General features: G+C 40.2%; 2 protein-coding genes and 1 long non-coding RNA gene across 8 annotated transcripts in view; 2 read left to right on the forward strand and 1 right to left on the reverse strand.

Moving 5' to 3' along the window:
• The window catches only part of TNFAIP8 (TNF alpha induced protein 8), a 57613-nt gene extending 52835 nt beyond the window's left edge, over positions 1-4778 (forward strand). For all 5 annotated transcript variants that reach the window (XM_088156750.1, XM_088156751.1, XM_088156752.1 and 2 more), the window contains exon 2: positions 2885-4778. In XM_088156750.1, coding sequence (XP_088012876.1) covers positions 2885-3450 — 566 coding nt within the window. In that variant the 3' untranslated portion in view covers positions 3451-4778. The remainder of the gene's footprint in view (positions 1-2884) is intronic.
• LOC148219732 (uncharacterized) lies at positions 1735-14233 on the reverse strand. Of its 2 annotated transcripts, none has more exons than XR_015799558.1 (3): positions 13796-14233; positions 6574-6708; positions 1735-5340 (listed from the first exon to the last, which is right to left on the reverse strand). It is a non-coding gene; the product is annotated as an uncharacterized LOC148219732 (long non-coding RNA). The 2 variants fall into 2 exon arrangements; XR_015799559.1 differs by having other exon boundaries at positions 6578-6708; positions 13796-14231.
• A 2343-nt stretch (positions 14234-16576) lies between these two features.
• The window catches only part of HSD17B4 (hydroxysteroid 17-beta dehydrogenase 4), a 60620-nt gene continuing 58032 nt past the window's right edge, over positions 16577-19164 (forward strand). The window contains exon 1 of the mRNA XM_014874357.2: positions 16577-16684. Within this exon, the coding sequence (XP_014729843.1) occupies positions 16624-16684 (61 nt within the window). The 5' untranslated portion in view covers positions 16577-16623. The remainder of the gene's footprint in view (positions 16685-19164) is intronic.

The raw sequence follows: 19164 nt of genomic DNA on the forward strand, positions 1-19164 counted from the left end.
GAGATGTATTTTTGCATTTTGAGGTACCAAAGCAAAATGAAGCACTGCAGGCAGGAGAGAAAGGTAGCTGAGAAGCGCTGCCCTTACAGCGAGGAGGCAAACCCCATATTCAATCTGTGATAGCTTCTGACAATGTTTCAAAGCACGATTAGGTGTGTGCTGGATTTACCAAAATAAATATGCCACAGGCCAGCCTTCACCTTGGGTACTCTGCTTCTTTTTAAGCTGTCAGCAATAAAAACTTCAATTACGTTAGATGAACAAGTAGGGAATCGTTTTACTGTTATTTAAGGAAATATGTTCATTCTCAAGAAGCTCTCTAATCTTACTGCTTAAACTGAGTTTTATTCAAGCCATGAAATAAATTTTAAGTCTTTCTGTCATTGGTAAGGAGGAAAAATTCTGATTATAAACTACAAAGAGTTAGCAAGTTCCTATTTTGGATTAGCTGAAATACTGAAGTATGAAATGCACATATTTAATTATGCAATTAAACTAGAACTTGGGTAACAGCACAGGGAAAATTAAGCTAACTTCTGGTGTACTTATGGTAAAGTAGATAGAAAGTAAGCCATGCTGAATAGCCCCAAAAGTTGGGCAGATATTAGGAAAATACCATTAAGAGTTCAGCAGCTTGTGCAATGGAGCAATTCCTGTTTCGGTTAGCAAAGGTTGAGCTGTGCTTTGTAAAATGTAAAATTATGTAATACAAGAGGGTTTTTTGTTGGAAAACTGAAAAATATTTAGCATACTGCCATACTTTCAGTTTCTTGTAATTGATACTTTGCAGTTTATTATATTAGAACTATACCTGAGTATTGTATGACTTTCAGGAGGCAGGTTATATGGATTTAGAAATACAGAATTGTTCAGGCTGGAATTACAGTGGAGTGTTCGTTGTGATAGTATTTTGCAAGAATGCCTACGACATCCTGGGGGGAAAAAAAGCTTAAAAATACAGATACATTGTATCATGTAAATTTTTTCTCTGCAATTTTTTTTTTTTTAAGACAACATTGCAACAGTAACTGCTTTTCGTAGGAACATCTATATCTGTGTGGAGTGTCAGAAAGAAGACATGAGCATTAATAAGAAGACTTTTATTACTTAAAGTTATGAAATAGCAATTGATAGTCCTATTTTGAAAGGCAAAGAAAGTTATCATTCATCGATAGATCTTTGTAAAGTGTTGGCTGTTGAGTTCTAATATTTGACCACACTTTGGAAGAATTAGATTAGTTTTACTTTAATAGTAACAATTGCAGTTTTTTTAAAAACACAGAAAGCAAATCACATATTTTCAGTTCGAAATGACTGCTCAGCATCTGTAATGTCTTCCTGTAATGTATCTTTGTGGTTGAGAAGTGTGTCTGTCTTGTGATCTTGAGTGCTTTGCTCAAGATGGTTAACAAGGGGTTCTTTGGTTTTTTGAGTGTCCTCTTGTAGTAAAGATTTTTAAAAATGTGCTCAGACGCTTCATGCTTCAAAACAAAATACTGATATGTACTGAAAGTTTTAACAAAGAAACCTGCTTGAAGGTTTATGGGATGATTTAAAAAGGAGCTTGTTATTAAGTTTCTCAAAGATACTCTTGAATTAAAAATACAGATTTGTGTTTCATGTCCTGAAGGACAAGTTTCTTCTATTTGCTGGAACCCCTGAGGCACCCTGTGTCTGAACACACCCAGCTGCCCACATACCAGCCGTCAAGAGGAAACCTTTTCCAAATTCAGGGACTTACTGTCTGACATCTGCAGAGTTGATGTTTTCATTAAAAGAAAAAAAAAAAAAGAAAAAAAAATTTCCAGTCCCTGTGTTTGCTAAGCAAACCTTTCATATGTATAGTAAATGTAATCAGATGTTGTCTTCCTTTGCCTGTCTGAGACTCCAGGAGAGCTGCAGCACAAAGGCAGCCATTTCCCAGACAATTCTACCTGAAAATACCAACTCACATATGTCTTCAATGGAGAGAATGCTGCCAAGGGAGTGTGCCTTAAAAAATTGCCGCTGACAACACATGCTAATATTTCACAAGTCAAGTTTCTGAAGGACAGTTTGGGGTCTTTTAAGTGTCTGAACAAAAGTACGAACCAGTCATTGGGTGTATGAGTGCAGTTTGAGTTTGAGGTGGAAATGTGACCTACTTCATTAGTCACAGAAAGATATTTTTAAAAGGTTATGCTCACAATTGTGTTATGACAATCCCTAGAAAGTCTTGCTTTTACTGCATAAAGTATAGGACATTGAAATGTTAATCTGTACTTGCAGAAAACTAGTGTCTTTAGATTACATCCAGAGAATCTCAGTGCTGTTTGCTGACCATAGATTTTTGTCTTTCTTTTATATTACTACATGGATATCTATAGATATGTATAAAATAGATACCTAAAAAAAAAATAATGTGTGGTGTCTGCCTTGACTGATCATGTAAAATGCTCAGCAGGAACAGGCTTTATAACAGTCACTGAATTGTTATCATTATTTGAGTAGCAGTGGTTATTTGTCACGACATTGGGATAATCCTAGTTTCAGATTTCATTATGGATGCGAGAATCAGATTAAGTTTGTCGCTCATCTGATCAAATAAGGCAGTTTTATTGTCTCAATTTGATTTTCCATCAATCTGTATATATATAGAGATCTTCTAAACCATTTCTGAGCAAGTTCAGTTGGTACTTTTTCAAAAGTAAAACAGTCTGAAAGAATGTAAACCTAAAGAGAAGGTTTTAGGGATTTAAATATGGGGTTTTGTCTACGGCTACGTTGCATTATTTTTGTGGTACTTAGTGAGACTATTGTGAATCTATAAATACAGAAATATTCCTTAACTTGCTGTCCTGAGACTGTTTGGAAGTACTGACTGCACACTTTTTTCTTCCCCTAGTGGCCACAGATGTCTTCAACTCCAAAAGTCTGGCCATTCAGGCCCAGAAAAAGATCCTTGGAAAAATGGTATCCAAATCAATAGCAACTACATTGATCGATGATACAAGCAGTGATGTTTTGGATGAGCTTTACAGAGTAACAAAGGAATATACACAAAATAAAAAAGAAGCAGAGAAGATCATCAAAAACCTCATCAAAATAGTCCTCAAATTGGCAATTCTCTACAGGAACAACCAATTTAATCAGGATGAAATAGCACTGATGGAGAAATTCAAGAAGAAGGTTCATCAGCTGGCTAAGACCGTGGTCAGTTTCCATCAGGTGGATTATACCTTTGACAGGAACTTTTTGTCCAAACTGTTGAATGAATGTAGAGAGCTGCTTCATGAAATCATTCAGCGTCACCTAACTGCAAAGTCACACGGACGCGTCAACAATGTGTTTGATCACTTCTCTGATTGTGAATTTTTGGCTGCCTTGTACAATCCCTTTGGACCTTATAAAATCCATTTGCAGAAACTTTGTGATGGGGTCAACAAAATGCTAGATGAGGGGAACATATAAGTACTTATATTAGAGGTGACTGCCTGTGAGTTATTTGTAGATGGAACACTGTTGATTTATGAAGGAATAAGGGAGCATGCAAAGAGGTTTTTTTACATTATGACAAATCTTTCCTAAAATCTTTATTAATTGATTTCTTACTATGTGCTATCTGTTGCTATTCACAGTCCATCTGGAAGAAAAAACCGCACGTGACTTTTTTTTACTGTGCTTTGCCTATGGAAACAGCTTGATAAAGACAATCAAACAGAATGGTTCAAGTAGAGTAAGAGTCTTGCAAGGTAGATATACAAATCACAACAACATGCTGTCAGACAATCTGCATCTTTCATAGATTTATGGAATTAATTCTAAATTATCAGAATCCAGTAATGTTGGTAATAGACTATCATGGTGATGGTACACTCTGTAATTTCTTTCATTTACTTGTAAAATAGATGTGTATGATTCAGTTATAGTCTTTTATGCTCTCTGCACAGATAACAGCTTCCTAGTGTTGCCATTATGAAGCATTGAGTTTTAAATAAAATCAGTGATGCTGTCACATAGAGTCTTAACAGCAGGCTTGTGCATCTCCAGCTCAGAGGTGAAAACTTCCTGTCTGCAAGGCAGGATCTCCCAAATAGAGATCCTTATAGGCCTGCACAGGTGCTTGCTTCCTTTGACTACATGGGGATTATTTGAGGAATAAGCTACAGGAAAACAGCCGAACTGGGGAAGAGCATTCCCAAGAAACTGCTTGTGGTACAGAATTTTAACTCTGCCTATGATAAGATAAAGCACAGTGACTTCTCTGTGCAATTCCTTAAGATATTTAGAATTCTAATGCTAGTAGAATCATAGAATCAATCATTTGGGTTGGAAGGGTCACAATTCTTTTTGAAAAGATGTGAGTCAGTATATTTGATATACTAGTCTGATGTGTATGATGATGTGAATTCACTGAAGTTGATAAATAAATTGCAAGCTGATTTGCTTTGTGTACAATGAAAGTAGAAACAGAAATTAGTATTATCATTGTGTTATATACTATTTAACTAATGGAAAAATGGAATTTTAAATAAATTTTTTTCTTCTTTTCTTACTTCCTACCTTTTATCCTTCTTTTTCTTCTTCATCTTCTCTCTGCCTTGACATTGGGGATAAAAAATGTGACTTTCTAGACACTGTAATGTACTTAAAAGCATGAAGTTAATACATTTCAAACAGCCAAAGACTTTGTTAGGAAGCATATAAAGAATTTGCTGTTTATTTAATTGCCAGTGTTTTTGCTGTTTGCTGTGTCCTTTTGTTTTAATGAGTAAACCAAAGAATATTTGCACTCCAAACTTCTCTTGTCTTTTTTTCCCTCTTATCATATTTTAAATTCTAAATTGTGCCAGCAACAAAAGCATTGCAACATCTGACATAGAGTTTCAGCATTATTTGTGATTTTTAAGGGAGAAATATAAGTTTTATTCATGTTAACTTGGTCATTAGAAGCTCAGTATTCCTGGAAATGTGCCAGAGAAACGTGTTCAAAATGTGAACTCATTTTTTGGAAGCCGCTGCTGTTGAGCAGAGGGAGAAAATTGATGTACTTCTTGTCTGGAAACAACTGGGAACTGATGTAAGGACAGTACACCAGAATTTGCTAAGAAGTAACTTGTTAGGTTGACATCTGAAGGAGTATCATGTAAGATCCTTTCCCTAAGCAGCAGGTATTTACTGTTTAGGTGCTTTACCTAAACACTAAATACACTGTGTTTCTGTCCATCAGAAGTCATGTAGAGAGATGCAACATCATGGAGAAAATTGCACAAATTGTGTACAGTTTCGTTTCTGGTATATTTATTTTATCTTCCCATCTAGAAAGAGAAAGCTGTTTGTTTTCTTTACCAATTCTTCCTCCTAGGGTGAGAATAAAAAGGAACTTTACTTCAAGAAATTAAAACAGGTTTATCTGCAAATCCTATTTTTAAATTATGTCCTGATTCTCCCAAAATAGCATAGTTTAAAATGAATGGTAACAGTTACTGTAAGGAGGAGACAGTACCTTATTTAGAACCAAGTGTATTACATGCATGTACTGTGTAAAGCACAGAAGATTATCTTTGCCCATGAACTAGAATATTTTGATTGCTCAAATTTTAATTTCTATGGGATAAAATTGCTGAAATAATCTTTATACATTGATAATTAACACCTACTTACAAGTATATGAATCATATATATTTTCAGTGCCCAGGATCTTCTTACTGAGCTGCACTGTCTGGCCATTTACTTGTTAGAAAAAGTGAAAACTGCCCATGGAGATCTGATTATAAGCATGAAAACTTGACAGCTATGAGAATTTATGTTTAGCTCACAATCGAGTTACTTTTTTCTGAGATGCTGTAACAATGGTTCTTGTCTGGCATTTATTTTAAATTACAAAAAAGTGAGTTCCATAATGATGAAAGAAACCAATTATATTGGGTTTCCAAACACCTACCATGTACTTCTGACAAGACATAGCACTTAAGTTATATACTTTTGCAGGTTTTTTTTTTCCTGCAGCATACATAAATAGTAACTTTGATTATGAAAATTCAGAAATAAACTGACAGCATTTTTGCCTGTAGTACACTTGTATGAAGGCATTGACCCTCTAGCAGGAACTTGGCATAGTCAAGATTTTTAAAAAGGTTACAGTGGTACTGTTTAATTAGGGGTGGCATAATCCCATAATTTAGTGTTGTGAAATTGATAATACTGTGTTTTAATAGGGTAATAATTACTAATACATTAAAATCCACATCATAGATTCATTTTACAATGGGCATCTAAATCTCAGTACCTCAGGTGATGCGTATTATTGTCTTTTCAATGCTTAGTTAATACATAAAGCCTAAATGCCATCAAAATACATATTGTTGAAGTTCTGGAACTTAAAACTAATTTTATAGCCTTCTAGAGACATTGAAAAAGTGCTAAGTCAGACCTTGGATATATTTTACAAAACAAACATGATCTCATCCATATGATGAAAACAAAATATATGGAGGTTATCAGTGCTATTTTGTGTGGGCTATTGGCTTTTGGCCACCCCTTAATTATGTTTGTATGCACAGACAAACAAAAAGACACAATTGAGTAAATTACAAGCCTTATTCTTGGCCTTGAGTTCTCTTGAGAGTTATCTCCATTTAGGAGGTACAGACATCATCAGGAATCTGGAAGATTTCAACAACTGATGTGGGTTCATTTGTGGTTTTGGTTTGGTTTCTTTTTTTCCCCCTGAAAGGAAAATATCAAATCATTTCTCCTCTAAAAAAAGATTCAACCCCACCCATAAATTCTTGTAAAACAATGGAGTGAAAAATGGCCAATTGCTTTCTCATATCTCTCCCTAGTGAGACTGCACTTTCCCAAGAAAACAGGGAACTGATTGTGATGGCAGTTGGCTTCAGTCGCTTTCCAGCCCCTTCTAGCTGTAATGGCTGTAATATAATGTGACTTTTTAAAGGAATTCTGCATGTAGCTCTTCAAGGGACCGGAGTGTGCTCATTTCCAGGGTCTGGCAGAGGGGATTCACCCCACTTCATTGTCAGAGAGGACAGTGCTAAGAGTAGGATGGTAAATTGTACGTTGCATGGGCCCAGATGGTCTCTCTATGATGAGGATTAGCTGGCTGGTGATCACCTACCACAGCTTTCCCTTGTCTGTTGCTGCCATTCTGAGCAGCTGACACAACTGGTCAACTCCTTTCCTACTGTTCTTACCCCAGGATTACATTACATGGTAATCTAAGGAGAGCAGAAGATAGACTACATTACCTGCTTCACTTAATGAAAAAAATAAACTGCTTTCCTGTTTTGTTGAGGTTTTATTTGGGGGGGAGGGGTTGGGTTGGCAATGCAATGTGATCTCTGAAAGAATAATCTGTCTTGATTTAGCTGTTAATACTGTTTTGGCTATAATCTATACCCTCATCAGTGCAGTAGGCATTTAGCTGTGATTTCAGTACATTTATTTCTAAGCCTTTTTTTTTCCTCCAGAAGTGCTTTTGAATGTATTACAGAGGGTATACTTCATATACATGAGATGAAGATTCCTGTTTGCATAACGATTTGCAGAAAATCTTTGCTACAACTGCTTTTTATTGAGATTAGGGCAGGTCAGCCAGCATTCATGGTTAAGTGGCAAACATCTGTGTTCTGGATAAAACCACTGTCAAAAGAGATTATAATTGTCCAGAAAAGTTCTGTAATATCTTACTTCTATGCATTTCACATAAATGAAACTTCTTTTGGGAGGGGGAAGTTTCCTATTTATCTTAAAACCAAATTGCTGTGCAAAACCACACTGTTGACTATTACTCAGGAAGTTTAGACTTGGTAATGTCGTTATTTTCAGTTAGTGAGAAAAAAAAGACACCAAAACTCAACAGAAGAAGAAAACTTGCATTTGAAAGAGGTTTTGAAATAATTATCCATTCTAATATTTTCATGCTGAATTTTGCATACTGCAGTTGAAATTATATTGCAGCTTTGTAATTCATATGTAGTATTAAGTATTAGAAGTTAACGTGATTTTTTTAACATCTACTAAAACGAATAGTATCTCCATACACACTATGTCAAAGAGCTTTCTTTTGCAGTTACAATAGTGCTCAGTCTGTGTAACAAATCACAATTTCTTAATGTTTAAACTACAAATTGCTGAAGTGACCTCTCTTTTCTTAGTTTTATTATTTAGACTTCTGTTTTCCGATTTTGAAGTTGAGATTTATGGGCAAGACATTTCTGTATCAATACCCACTTCTTTTTTGTAAGCTTGAGAAACAGAGGTGCTGATGTATATCTTCTAGCCATCTGTAAATTTCTACTTGCCAGCACAACACCAGTTCCTGGAGAAACATCCCTTACGGCATTTCTTTCTATTAGGGAACAAATTGAAAAAAGGTGTCTTATAACTTTGGGATGTACCATAATTACACAGTATCAAACAAAGAAGCAGACTTTAATGATTAAGAATAATGTAATTAAGAAGGTACTTTGCTTGCCCAGCTTTCCCAAGCAATCAAAACTTACTTGCTATTTGTTGTTCTCCCGTGTGGGAAAGTCTTGGTATGGTAGGTGGAGGACAAAGGCAGAGCTTCCTACAGTGACGGTGATTTAGATTTAAATTACTCTTACATGTAAGGCCTTCCACTGTCTGCTCTAAAGATCTGGACACTGGATTTTAAAATCGTGCTTTTCATTGACTTAAAGACAAATTAATTCCTATTTCAGTTTGTATTATATTTGGGTTTAAAATGTGTTTTTACTGTGCACATAAACATGAGCAGAAACAAAACAGCAGCTGGCTTTGTGCATCATACCGCGCTTTCTAGATACCTTGGGATTTTTCATTAGGTGTTTTATGTCCTGTAAGGAAACTTCTTAGTGGATGTAATTCTGAAAGTTTTCATAAATTCAGGTCATTCTAAGAGAAAATTGTTTGCTTTTCGGATAGTTGTGCTCCAGTTTCCACTGGCACCTCATGGCAACCTAGAGCTCTTCATATGCAAGACATTTGTAGGACATTTTGAAGTACATTTTTTCAGAATTCATTTATTGTTTATTTTTCTGGCCAAGCTGCAGTAATGCTGCTAATAGTGGATAAAAAATATTGCTACTTAGGTTGTGTGAGGGTTTTCTGATACAGGGAGTATGGTGATGTAGGTGGAATAAATCAGCTCAAGTAGGGCCCCCATACCACCAACCCTTCTTCTCTTGTGTGAGAATACAAATACACTAGTTATGCTCCATTACTGAATAGTGTTGACAAACTACTTGGCTTTCTTGAGCAGGATTTACTCTTTTATTTGGGGAATCTGTTTCAGTAGCTGGGTTTGGCTAGGGTTCTGAGAAGAAAGTCCCCTGGCTGTTTGATAGCCTACAGTTAATTAAGGGTTTCTGTGACATGAAAGGACAGCCTTTCCCCATTCCAGAGGCACTGAGCTGATGCTTTCAGCTTACTTCACTGACTGGAATGGAGATACTGTGGTTTTTTGCTTTGTTCATTAGGGGATCAGTTTTATTTTTGTGGAGAGTCACAACTGTGTATGATCTACTAGGCCTACTAAGAGATTGCAGAAATAAAAGAGACTGAGGCTGACTAGTTTATTACCCCATGAGGCTTTGAGCCAGAGGGGGTAAAGTGCATAAATCCAGGGACATGACATAAGATCAGCTGCTACTTTCAAGAGAGCTGGTTCTGTATCTCAAGGATCTTGATAATTCAGCAACAGAAAAATTATGTCATCCTTGGAACTAAAGTGAGTCTCTTTGCCCAACCAAAAAAGCTGTCTCAGTTAGGCTGCTTTGATTTCAGTGGTATGGACACTCCCAAAGGTACATTTGCTGCGCATTCATATGAGAAACTATTAGGGAAATGTGGGAAGAAAAGCTCAGCAATTTTCTGGGACAAGGGCTGTGATGAGACAAAGATCTCATTAAGTTTGCCATCAACACTGTGATAAGGACTACTGCCTGCTGTAAGCACAGGCATTTCACTTTGTCTAAGTCAATATATTTAATCCTACAGTTCCAGTATCCTATGACACTGTAATCTGTGGTTTACCCAAAAGCTAGAACTAAGAGGCTCATGCTACAAAATACGGAAACAGGGAATGTGGCCCTTTATAAAACAGTATCAAAGAAAACTAGTCTTTGCTACTCTTTGGAGCTGAGAGAACCTTGGCTGGGGTATTTCAATTTCCCACCTCATTTCTGATTAGGAGAGCAAGTACTGAAGAGGAGTACAAGCAAACTAAAGCAAGGAAAAGGTGTTTACGTTGTTAATTGACTGTTCTCCATCTTGCTTCTAGACAGAAGTCTATTCCATACGTCATGTATTCTTGACTAAAATTGTTCTTTACTTAAATTGGGGAGAAATTCTCAGCATGGAATACAAACAATCTAAACCTGTGGTGTTTTGCTTCATTTGCATTCTTGGGATGGTTGGGATGGAAGCTGGAAGAGTGGGTATTTCTGAGAGACAACTGGAACTCTGCTGTTAATCCGGGGAAAATGAATATAAGTTGTGCACAGAGAAAAGTTCTGGAAAATTTGGATTAACAACTGTAAAATGTCCATGGTGGCATCTTGAGAGGCCATTTTAGAAGGCACAGTTTGAAAGTAACTTACCTTTTGTGCAACATTTTGTGTTCCTTAAAGGAGCTGCCTGGATTTAATTTATGAGCAGAACCTCTTGGAATTTTTAGCAGTTCTAAATCTCAGTATGGCTGTTAATTCAGGAAGCAATTGCACCAAATCAGTTTTCTCAGGAAGCATTTCAAGTCTTCCATCTATTCATTAAAGATTCAGCTCATCTGCAGAATCTGTTTACTTGTGACTTGATAATAGTGCAAATATGCATCTGATTTCCACAGAAATGTCACAGAATGTCACATATGGTTATTTATCAGTCTTTCTACTTGTTTTAGTTCTTGTTTTAAGTCCTTCTGAGGTTTTACTGTCTTTTTTTCTTTGTCTTTTTTTTTTTTTCCAAGGGAACCAATTTAATGGATTTTTCATGAAGAATCGTTTAGGATGAAATAGTGTGGTTGTGTTATGGGAGTAGCACCATAACCTTTTGCTGGCACCTCCCTAACTTCTCACCACAGGATGCATTTTCAAAGCTGTAGATGTGCACAAACAACTAGTTTCTGCTTCAAAAGTTTGTTCTAATACTGTGTCACTTCATACCTGCTCAGCAGTCCACTGAGCCCTGACTGACCCAGGGCTTCGGTCTCCCTTAAATCCTAAGTCTCTGGTGGAATCAAATGGAGAGCTTCCATAGCGCTCTGCTTGTGCCCCCTGCTTGAATTTTCCACTTAATTGAGTGGTATGTGCAACAAATGCCAAAATTAATGTTTCTTGCCAAAACAGGGATATGAGACCTCCTGTGATGTGGGTTGTTGACAACAGCTATAAAAATGTTTGCCTTTACATTTGCAGTTGGTGCATAAGAATGTGCGCACTGTTAACTACGCAGTAGGCTGCTCCCCAGCATCTCATCAGGAAAGCTGCTTTTCAGGTTCTGAAGGTGACTAACAACAGATTCAATGGCAAAAAAATCCCCACTCACTGATTTTCTGTGTAGGCTCACAGAAGAATAAAAGAAGACAAGAGAATGGAAGCTAGAATGGAGATACTACTACATGCTGATATTCCTGCAGATGAAAGGAATCAATAGAAATATTACATTCAAACTATGAAGAATTCCTCAGTGGGGGGTTCTAAGTAGTTCTAAGTAGTTTTATGTAAACACTTTTACTGAGAGAGTAATTAGTACGGTGAGCTGGGGCATGCAGTTGGTTTCTGTGAGATAAACATGGTCAGGGCCTGAGACCCATCAATGACCTCTCTGCACCGCAGCCAGAAAAGGGCTGCAGAGAGGGAGAGGGGAGATGGGCAGGACGAGCTGGCTGCAAACAAGGTGTCTTTGGTCGCAGCAATAAACATCTGTGATCAAAACACCAGGGACGTTTAAAGCACTAAGGTTATTGGGAGGCACCATCTGTTGGAGGCCGGGCTTTTGCAGTATTCAGTGGAAGGTGCTACAGTTTTTAACATGGATTCAGTATCTAGGTCCTGGTAAGAAAAATCTTCCCTTTCAATCATGTTTGTAGAGAAGTCTTTGTTCTCAGTGAATAGGTTTCTGCAAATCTTCGCGAGTAAAACCATTTAGCAAGCAAATGAAGAACTTAAAAATTATCTTTATAATCCAAAAAGATCGTTTAGCAATGTTAAAAAAATACAGAGTAAAAGCAAGTCAACCAATTCTTTTATTCCCCCTGAACAAAAGTTTCCAAGGTGCTCACCATCTCCAGCAGCAGGCAGTAGAAACCATTTCCAATGGGATTAAGACTCCCACAGTACTCACAACACATGCAAGCCTCTAGTTTATTAAAGACTTGTAAAAGAAAGAAAAGCCCACCCAGTTATCTAACTTGTTAGCCAAAAGATGTTAGCACATACACCAAATTTGTTTCAGTGCACAGCACAAAAATTTACTGTTAATGAACTTACATGCTGTAGTCATGGAAGTGTAACAGAAAAGAAACATCATCACATTCAGTATTACAAGGTATTGTGTAGGATTTTTGGCAAAGTTTTCCTGGTGAAAAGTGTCTGAAATGTCAGTATAAATGTTAATGACAAATATAGTCCACACTGATCACTAAAAGCAAATTTGGTCCTCCTTTTTGAACTGACTTATTTTGTTAAACCCTGTCTGGCTGTGTTTGGAATGTGGATATTCTGCTATTACTCTCGCACTATGGCTCAGTCACTGAAAACTCACTGTGGCACCTGATCTTGGTTTTTGACTTGACACCTATTCTGCTCCTCTTTCCACCTAATATCATCTGACTTTGGTAAGCAGCTGCACTACCCTCATACCTTTTTTTCAGACTGATACAGATATTTTCTGATAGCTTTATGACTTTTGGAACAAAGCTTTTCTGACTGATAAGGGAACCTATTGAACACCTTTCCATACAGAGTGGTTCTTTGCTATTTTGCATTTTTAAAATCTTTTTTAATTGCTATTTTTGCATCTTTTTATTTTAATATTTTTAATACAGACAAGTTTCACTTTAAAAACATAAAGTATAGAAGCGATGTACTGTCTCTCCAGTGCACTTTATTTTGTATTTTATGGGAAAAAACACCAATCTGTTGAGGAACTTCTTAATTGTTACAAAGAGTGAGCTCTCCCTTGATTCTAATCCCAGTCTATGCACAGAAATAAAGTAGCTCTAAAAGTTCCTGACTGTTTATTTGGTATCTAAACAACAAATTCTGCTAAAGAAGTACCTCAGAGACGGATTTTATTTGGACCATGTAACCACTAACTTCTAGGCAAATTCAAGAGTAAGTCCTGTTCTTGAGTAGCCCATCATCTATAAAAAACAGGAGATGGAAGACTATGGAATGTGAAAGACTAGAGCTGAAATGGCTTATTCAAGATCATGGAAGATGGTGCTGGACAAATCAGCATTGAAAATAAGCCCGGTTTTCTTAGGACTTGTTTATAGAAGTGCCCACAGATCTGAGCTGCTCTAGATTACATAGGGTTACATAGGGGATTATGCAAATAAAATTGGTACTGAAAGGATGACCACTCAGTCCCTGTGGGCATTTCCAGTCTTTACTAGATGCAGCTCTCACAGCATCCTGGAGACTTCCCTTTCTTTTCCCAGGTGGGAGCCCAATCCCACACTGTAGCAACAATAAACAAAATAGGGAGTGTTGAGGCTGACCCAAAGCTCACAGATGTTAAGGGCTCAATCTCTTACTTCCTCAGGAAGAGCAATTGCAATCTGACTCACCGCTGTGCCCTCCTCCCGTCCAGGAAAGAGCCTCCTCCTGCTGCCAAGCACGGCACGGCCAAACAACAATCAGCGATGTTCGCTCTGCAAAATACACCCAGCTGCACCGGGCCGGGCAATTCGCTTTTCTGCTGAGCTGCATTCAAATGTCATAGACAAACTTCGGAAGTTTAATTAAATGTGAGAGTATTTAGTGCTGTGACAAAATAACACACCTCTAGTGCAGTGGGTTGTTTCTGCTTACAGTCAAAAATATTTCCCGCACTTAAAACTTGTCATTGATCGTAGACTATTTATCTGATGCACGTTCCCTTGGCTGCCTTCAGGAGTGTTTGTTTTCCTATGGTTTCCAGCAGTTTCCCTGTGGGTGGTGCTGTGAATGCGGGCACTTTGGGCAGTCTCACCGTAGCACGAGCTCGCTCTGGTGCCCACAGTGCAAGTTGCAGTTGAAACTTTCAAACCCCTGCAAGCCCAACTGGGTTATAAAATCATAGACCATTCGTCTCTGTTCGCACTGTTTCTAAAGAAATGAATGCCACAGATGATTGGAGGTCAGAAATTATAATTTATTCTATTTTTGAATAGAATAAATATTCTACTAATTCTGTTCTCTCCAAATAGCTGTTGCTCAGGAAACTGTCACCTTTCTTTAGTGTACACAGTAAAGCATTTACAGCTAAGATGATAACCAGGCAGCAAAACCATTTTTTCTCTCTGTTAGCTCCAGAAACAATCCAAAGTTTACAGGAAAGGTTAATCATGAATTAAAGTTCATCTGTGCAGAGGGAATATGTAGATGATTTCCCCAAAAAAGTAATTCTGTGCATTCCTTAAAAAATACTCTGTTCCCCTAGATTTAAGCATCTATTAAATGATGCTTAAACAGAACAACTACATTCTGAATAAGACTGTCTCATACAAAACTTGCAATAATATAATGATTGTGTGCATTTGTACTTAACCCACTGCTGGTTCAACTAAACACAATGCACTCTGCTACTCTTTGTGCCTCACTCTGTTCCTTTGCTTCACCATGGGGTCACTCCCACAGGCTGCAGCTCTTCATGAGCTGCTCCAGCATGGGTCCCTCTCACCGGGTGTATTCCTTCAGCAACAGGCTGCTCCGGTCGCCCACGGGGTCACAAATCCTGCCAGCAAACCTTTTCCAGTGTGAACCTGCTGCCTTACCATGGTCTTCCCTGTGGGCTCCATCCAGAGAATCTGCTCCTGCAGCTGGACCACCTGCTTTCACTCCTTCTCCACCCAGGTGTCTGCAGGGCTGTTTCTCCCTCACAATTCTTCCACAATTGCTGCAAAACGCGTTTTATATTTTCCCAGACACATTCCCAGAGAGGCACCGTCTCAGAGGGTCCTGTGGATCCGGTGGGAATGCCGTGCCAGGCCTGCAGCCCCCGGGTGCCCGCACCCAGCACCGCCCTCCGCACTCGGGCAGCCAAAATCCGCGGGGCACAGAAAGGGCAGCGTATTGCACTTTCATTGCTCAATACAGAGAGTTCCCAAGGCTGAAAGCAGCGCTTTCCATGGGGAAATAGTAAATAGAGGAAGAAAAAAATTGCACACCATAAACTCTAAGATTAACATAAAAGAAGTAACTGTGGATTAACTTTAACCAGAGGTGTGATGTCTTACACCAGGGCAGCCTGGTCTTGCAATCCAGCCCAGCAATGGCCTCGTTGGACACGTGGACAGGACAGCCTGCTCCTTCCCACCTTTCACAGCCAGCTTGAGAAAGCAGGGCTGGGCAGGACTGATCCTGGGTGCTACCACCTCCATCCCGAGGCTCTTCTTGCCCTCTGCATCTCTTCCTTACCCTTCGCATCCCTTGCTCTCCCCTTGTCTTCCTCGTCTCCTTCCCTTTCCCACCCATTCCTTTCTCTTCCCTATCTCTTCCTCTCCTCATCCCATCATATCCTTTCCTTCCCCTAACCCTACCTCTCCTCTCCTTCTCCCTTCCCTCCCCTCCATTCCCTATCCCTTCCTTTTGTATGGAAAATCATGCTATGAAAAGCCAGTGTCCATAAAGGAAGACAGAGGAGTCCTGCAACTTTATTCCAATACAGGGAGGGAGTTCACTGGGGCACACGCCCACGGGGTTTTGTGTCTCGAAGTTTTGGAGGACACAACCTCCTTTTATCCTAAACTCCTGGTCCCACGTTGCCCTCTTCCTTTCCCCATCGGCTGAGGTACTAGGAAGGTACAGCCTTCCTCAACCACCTACCACATATTCTCCCTTGAACCTGGCATTTCACCCCTAAGGTCAGAAACCCAAACTTGTGCAGATCCCTGCCTGTTTGAGGAGCCAGGCTGTCCGGGCTCTGCAACAAACCTGCTGCTTGAGGTTAACGGCGACATTAAGACCCATTTCAAAGACGTTAACACCCATACTTTCACCCATCGAACTGTTTGTAAAGACATTAGCGCACATTTTCCCTATCACTTCCCCCCTCCTATCCTCTCCCCTTCCTTCCCCATCTCTTCTACTTCCCTCCTTTCCCTTCCTTTCCTCATCCCAGCCCACCATATCTCTTCCATTCTTTTCCACAACCCTTCTCCTTCCTTCCTGGAATCCTTCCTATCCCCTCGTTTCCATCCCTTCCTCCCCTTTCCCTTTTTCCTGCCCATCCCATCGCGCCTCACCGCACACTACAGTTCCCAGCGGGCGGCGGGGCTGGCGCACGCGCAGTGGGGGCGCACCGCCCCGCCCCGCCCCGTGTTGTCCCTCCCCCGGGCGGCGGGGCCGGGGCCGGGCACGGGCAGTGGGGCCGGGACGGACCGGGCGGCGCAGCGGGGTCGGGCGGCGCGGAGCGATGGCGGCGGCGGGGCTGAGGTTCGACGGCCGGGTGGTGCTGGTGACCGGCGCCGGAGGAGGTGAGCGCCGGCCGGGGTGAGCGCCGGCCGGGGTTTCCGCACCCGGGAGAGGCGGCGGAGCTGCTCGGGGGAAGCCCGGGCGGTGCGGGCTCCGCGCAGCCGCCGCTGCCCGCGGCCCTGACAAGTGCCCCGGTGGCAGCCGGTCCGGCTTCGGGGGGACAAGCGGATTGTTTCCGCAAAGGAGAGAAGGGGGAGGCGCTGTCGGTGCCGGCCCCGGCCGTGCCAAGGCTGTGCAGGGGTCAGGGTCGTGTCTCCTGCTGCCCTCGGGAGCTGCTGCCGTCGGAGGCCGGCCCGACACTGCCCGCGTTGGGAACCCCTCCGAACGTGGGGGATTTCTGCTGTTTAAACACACGCGGGGAGCAGCGCCTGTGCGCGGCGCTCAGCATGGGTGTCCTCCTCCAAGCGCTGTCCTGGTATCCTTGGAGCCTTGGACCTGGTGGCTGAGGCGTGTGACCCGTGTGGCTTGGCACGGCGCTGCTCCGGCCGGGCTGTCACCGTGCCGTCCGTGCTGCGCACAGCGGCCGCCCACCGGCTGCTGCCTTCCTGCCCGCGCTGCTCCGGGAGCCGGCCTGCGGCAGGTGGGAGCGGCGGGGAGAGAGACATCCCTGACAGCAGCAGGGCTGGCCTGCGCTCTTGGTGGTCTGCAGGCTTCGTCTCTCCAGGGAGCGTGGTCGGCAGTGGAATGCTTGGTTTTGCCAGGAACTGTTTTTGTATTTGTTGTTATGGCGTGGGAGTGGTTGGTTGGGTTTTTCTGTTTCTTTCCCTTTTTATTATTTTTTTCTTTCTCTGCATCTTTTTTCTCTGCACCTTTTCCTACTCTGCTGTCAGTTTGAATGAGTGAGAGACAAAGTTTGAATTCGTGATGAGCTCTTTAGGAAACTTGTTCAGCCTTACCTTGAAAAGGTTCTGCCCTCCCCCCAGTGGCGTTTTGCTCTTATTTTGTGGTGCCGCACATAGCCAGAGGAGTCATCTTGGGGCCTAGATTAAGTGATGTCTTGTGAAGAAGATGTTTTAGAAAGCACTGAACAGTCCATGTACATGACATTAAGGTGACCAACCTGATAATAACTGAGACCAGGTTTTCTTAATGGTGCTTTTCTGCTTTTACCGGATCTATATTTGTGGCCTTTTCCCTATATAAGTTTCACTGAAGAACAGGTTAAGACATTGCATAATAGTAAAACAAGGTCACTGTGGCAGTAATAAAGCTTCCAGAAAGTATTGCACTGAGTAAAAGTTGCATGTCATAAATGTGTGTACAGTGACCCTTGTACTCTTAGGGTTTGACTGCTTGAAAATGTTTTGTTCATAGAGAAAATTCCTTGTGTGTTTTATTTCACAACAGCTTTTTAGTAAATTTAAGCCAAGATTAATAGAGGTCTACAGATTAGTTCTCGTTTTGCTTTTATTTAATTTACATCATGGTAAAAAAAAAAAGCGTTTTTTCAGCATTGATTTTTTGGATGCTGGTGAACAGATCAGAGCTGGGAATTTAATTAGACATCTGTATCACTAATTTGTGTTAAAGTGATACCTGTTTTCACGTACACACATGTCTAAAAAGTGTTTCTTTCCCCTTTGAGCAAATTCTTTGTGAATTACTGTGTTGGACATAGTTTATACAACCTATGTTGTTCTTTTTAAGATTAGTTTTGATTCTCAATCCTTGCTTAGCAGTTGAGAAGGCCAGTACATATAACGTGATCTGGGTTTTATGCACTTCTCAGTGTCTTTTCAAAACAAAACAAAGAAAGGTTTTCTTGGACTTGGGTTACATGAGCAGTGGATGTATGTGCATCTCACATGTGATACTCTCCGTTGCAGCACCTAAGAGAGTCTTAAGGAAATTTTCAACTTGTTGCTGTGAGATTAGTGTGCTTCAAAACAGTCTATACAGTTCTTTTTTTCCTTTTTTTTTTTTTTGAGAACTGGTTTTTAATGTCCTGGTGAGGTGCAAAGAGATACTGTTGGCATTCTGAGAAACTCTCTTCTGTCTGATCAATTTTTGATGATTTGAATCTCCTTTTCTTTTTAAGTGAGTAAAAAAAGGATCAGTGCCATTAATCCCAACAATTTTTGACTGGTACAGTGGATAATATATCTGTAAATCATTTATTGTAATGAATGCCAAACACAACTAGAATCTAAGCCAGAGTGAAGATTCAAGACCCTTGCTTTTGTATGTGACGCAGAAACGACAGTCTTCTCTTAGGATAGGCAAACTATGTATCTGTTTGGTTAACTGAGGTATTAGGAATTCCTTTGTATCCAAATGATTTTGTCAGTACATCTTCAGTTAAATTTTGTTCACTTTCTTTTTCAAATCCTAACTTTAACTAGGAAAGTATATTATTCACTTAGAGTGTAATTAATTAACTTGAAACATCCCCTCCTTCTTCAGTATTACAATAGGACATTAAAGGTTCTTCCTTTCAAGTGTATTTTTATATCGCAAGCACAAGCTCAGCAGTGTACAGCTT

This window comes from Sturnus vulgaris, chromosome Z (assembly GCF_052056855.1).
Source record: "Sturnus vulgaris isolate bStuVul1 chromosome Z, bStuVul1.hap1, whole genome shotgun sequence".
Taxonomy (NCBI): Eukaryota; Metazoa; Chordata; class Aves; order Passeriformes; family Sturnidae; genus Sturnus; species Sturnus vulgaris.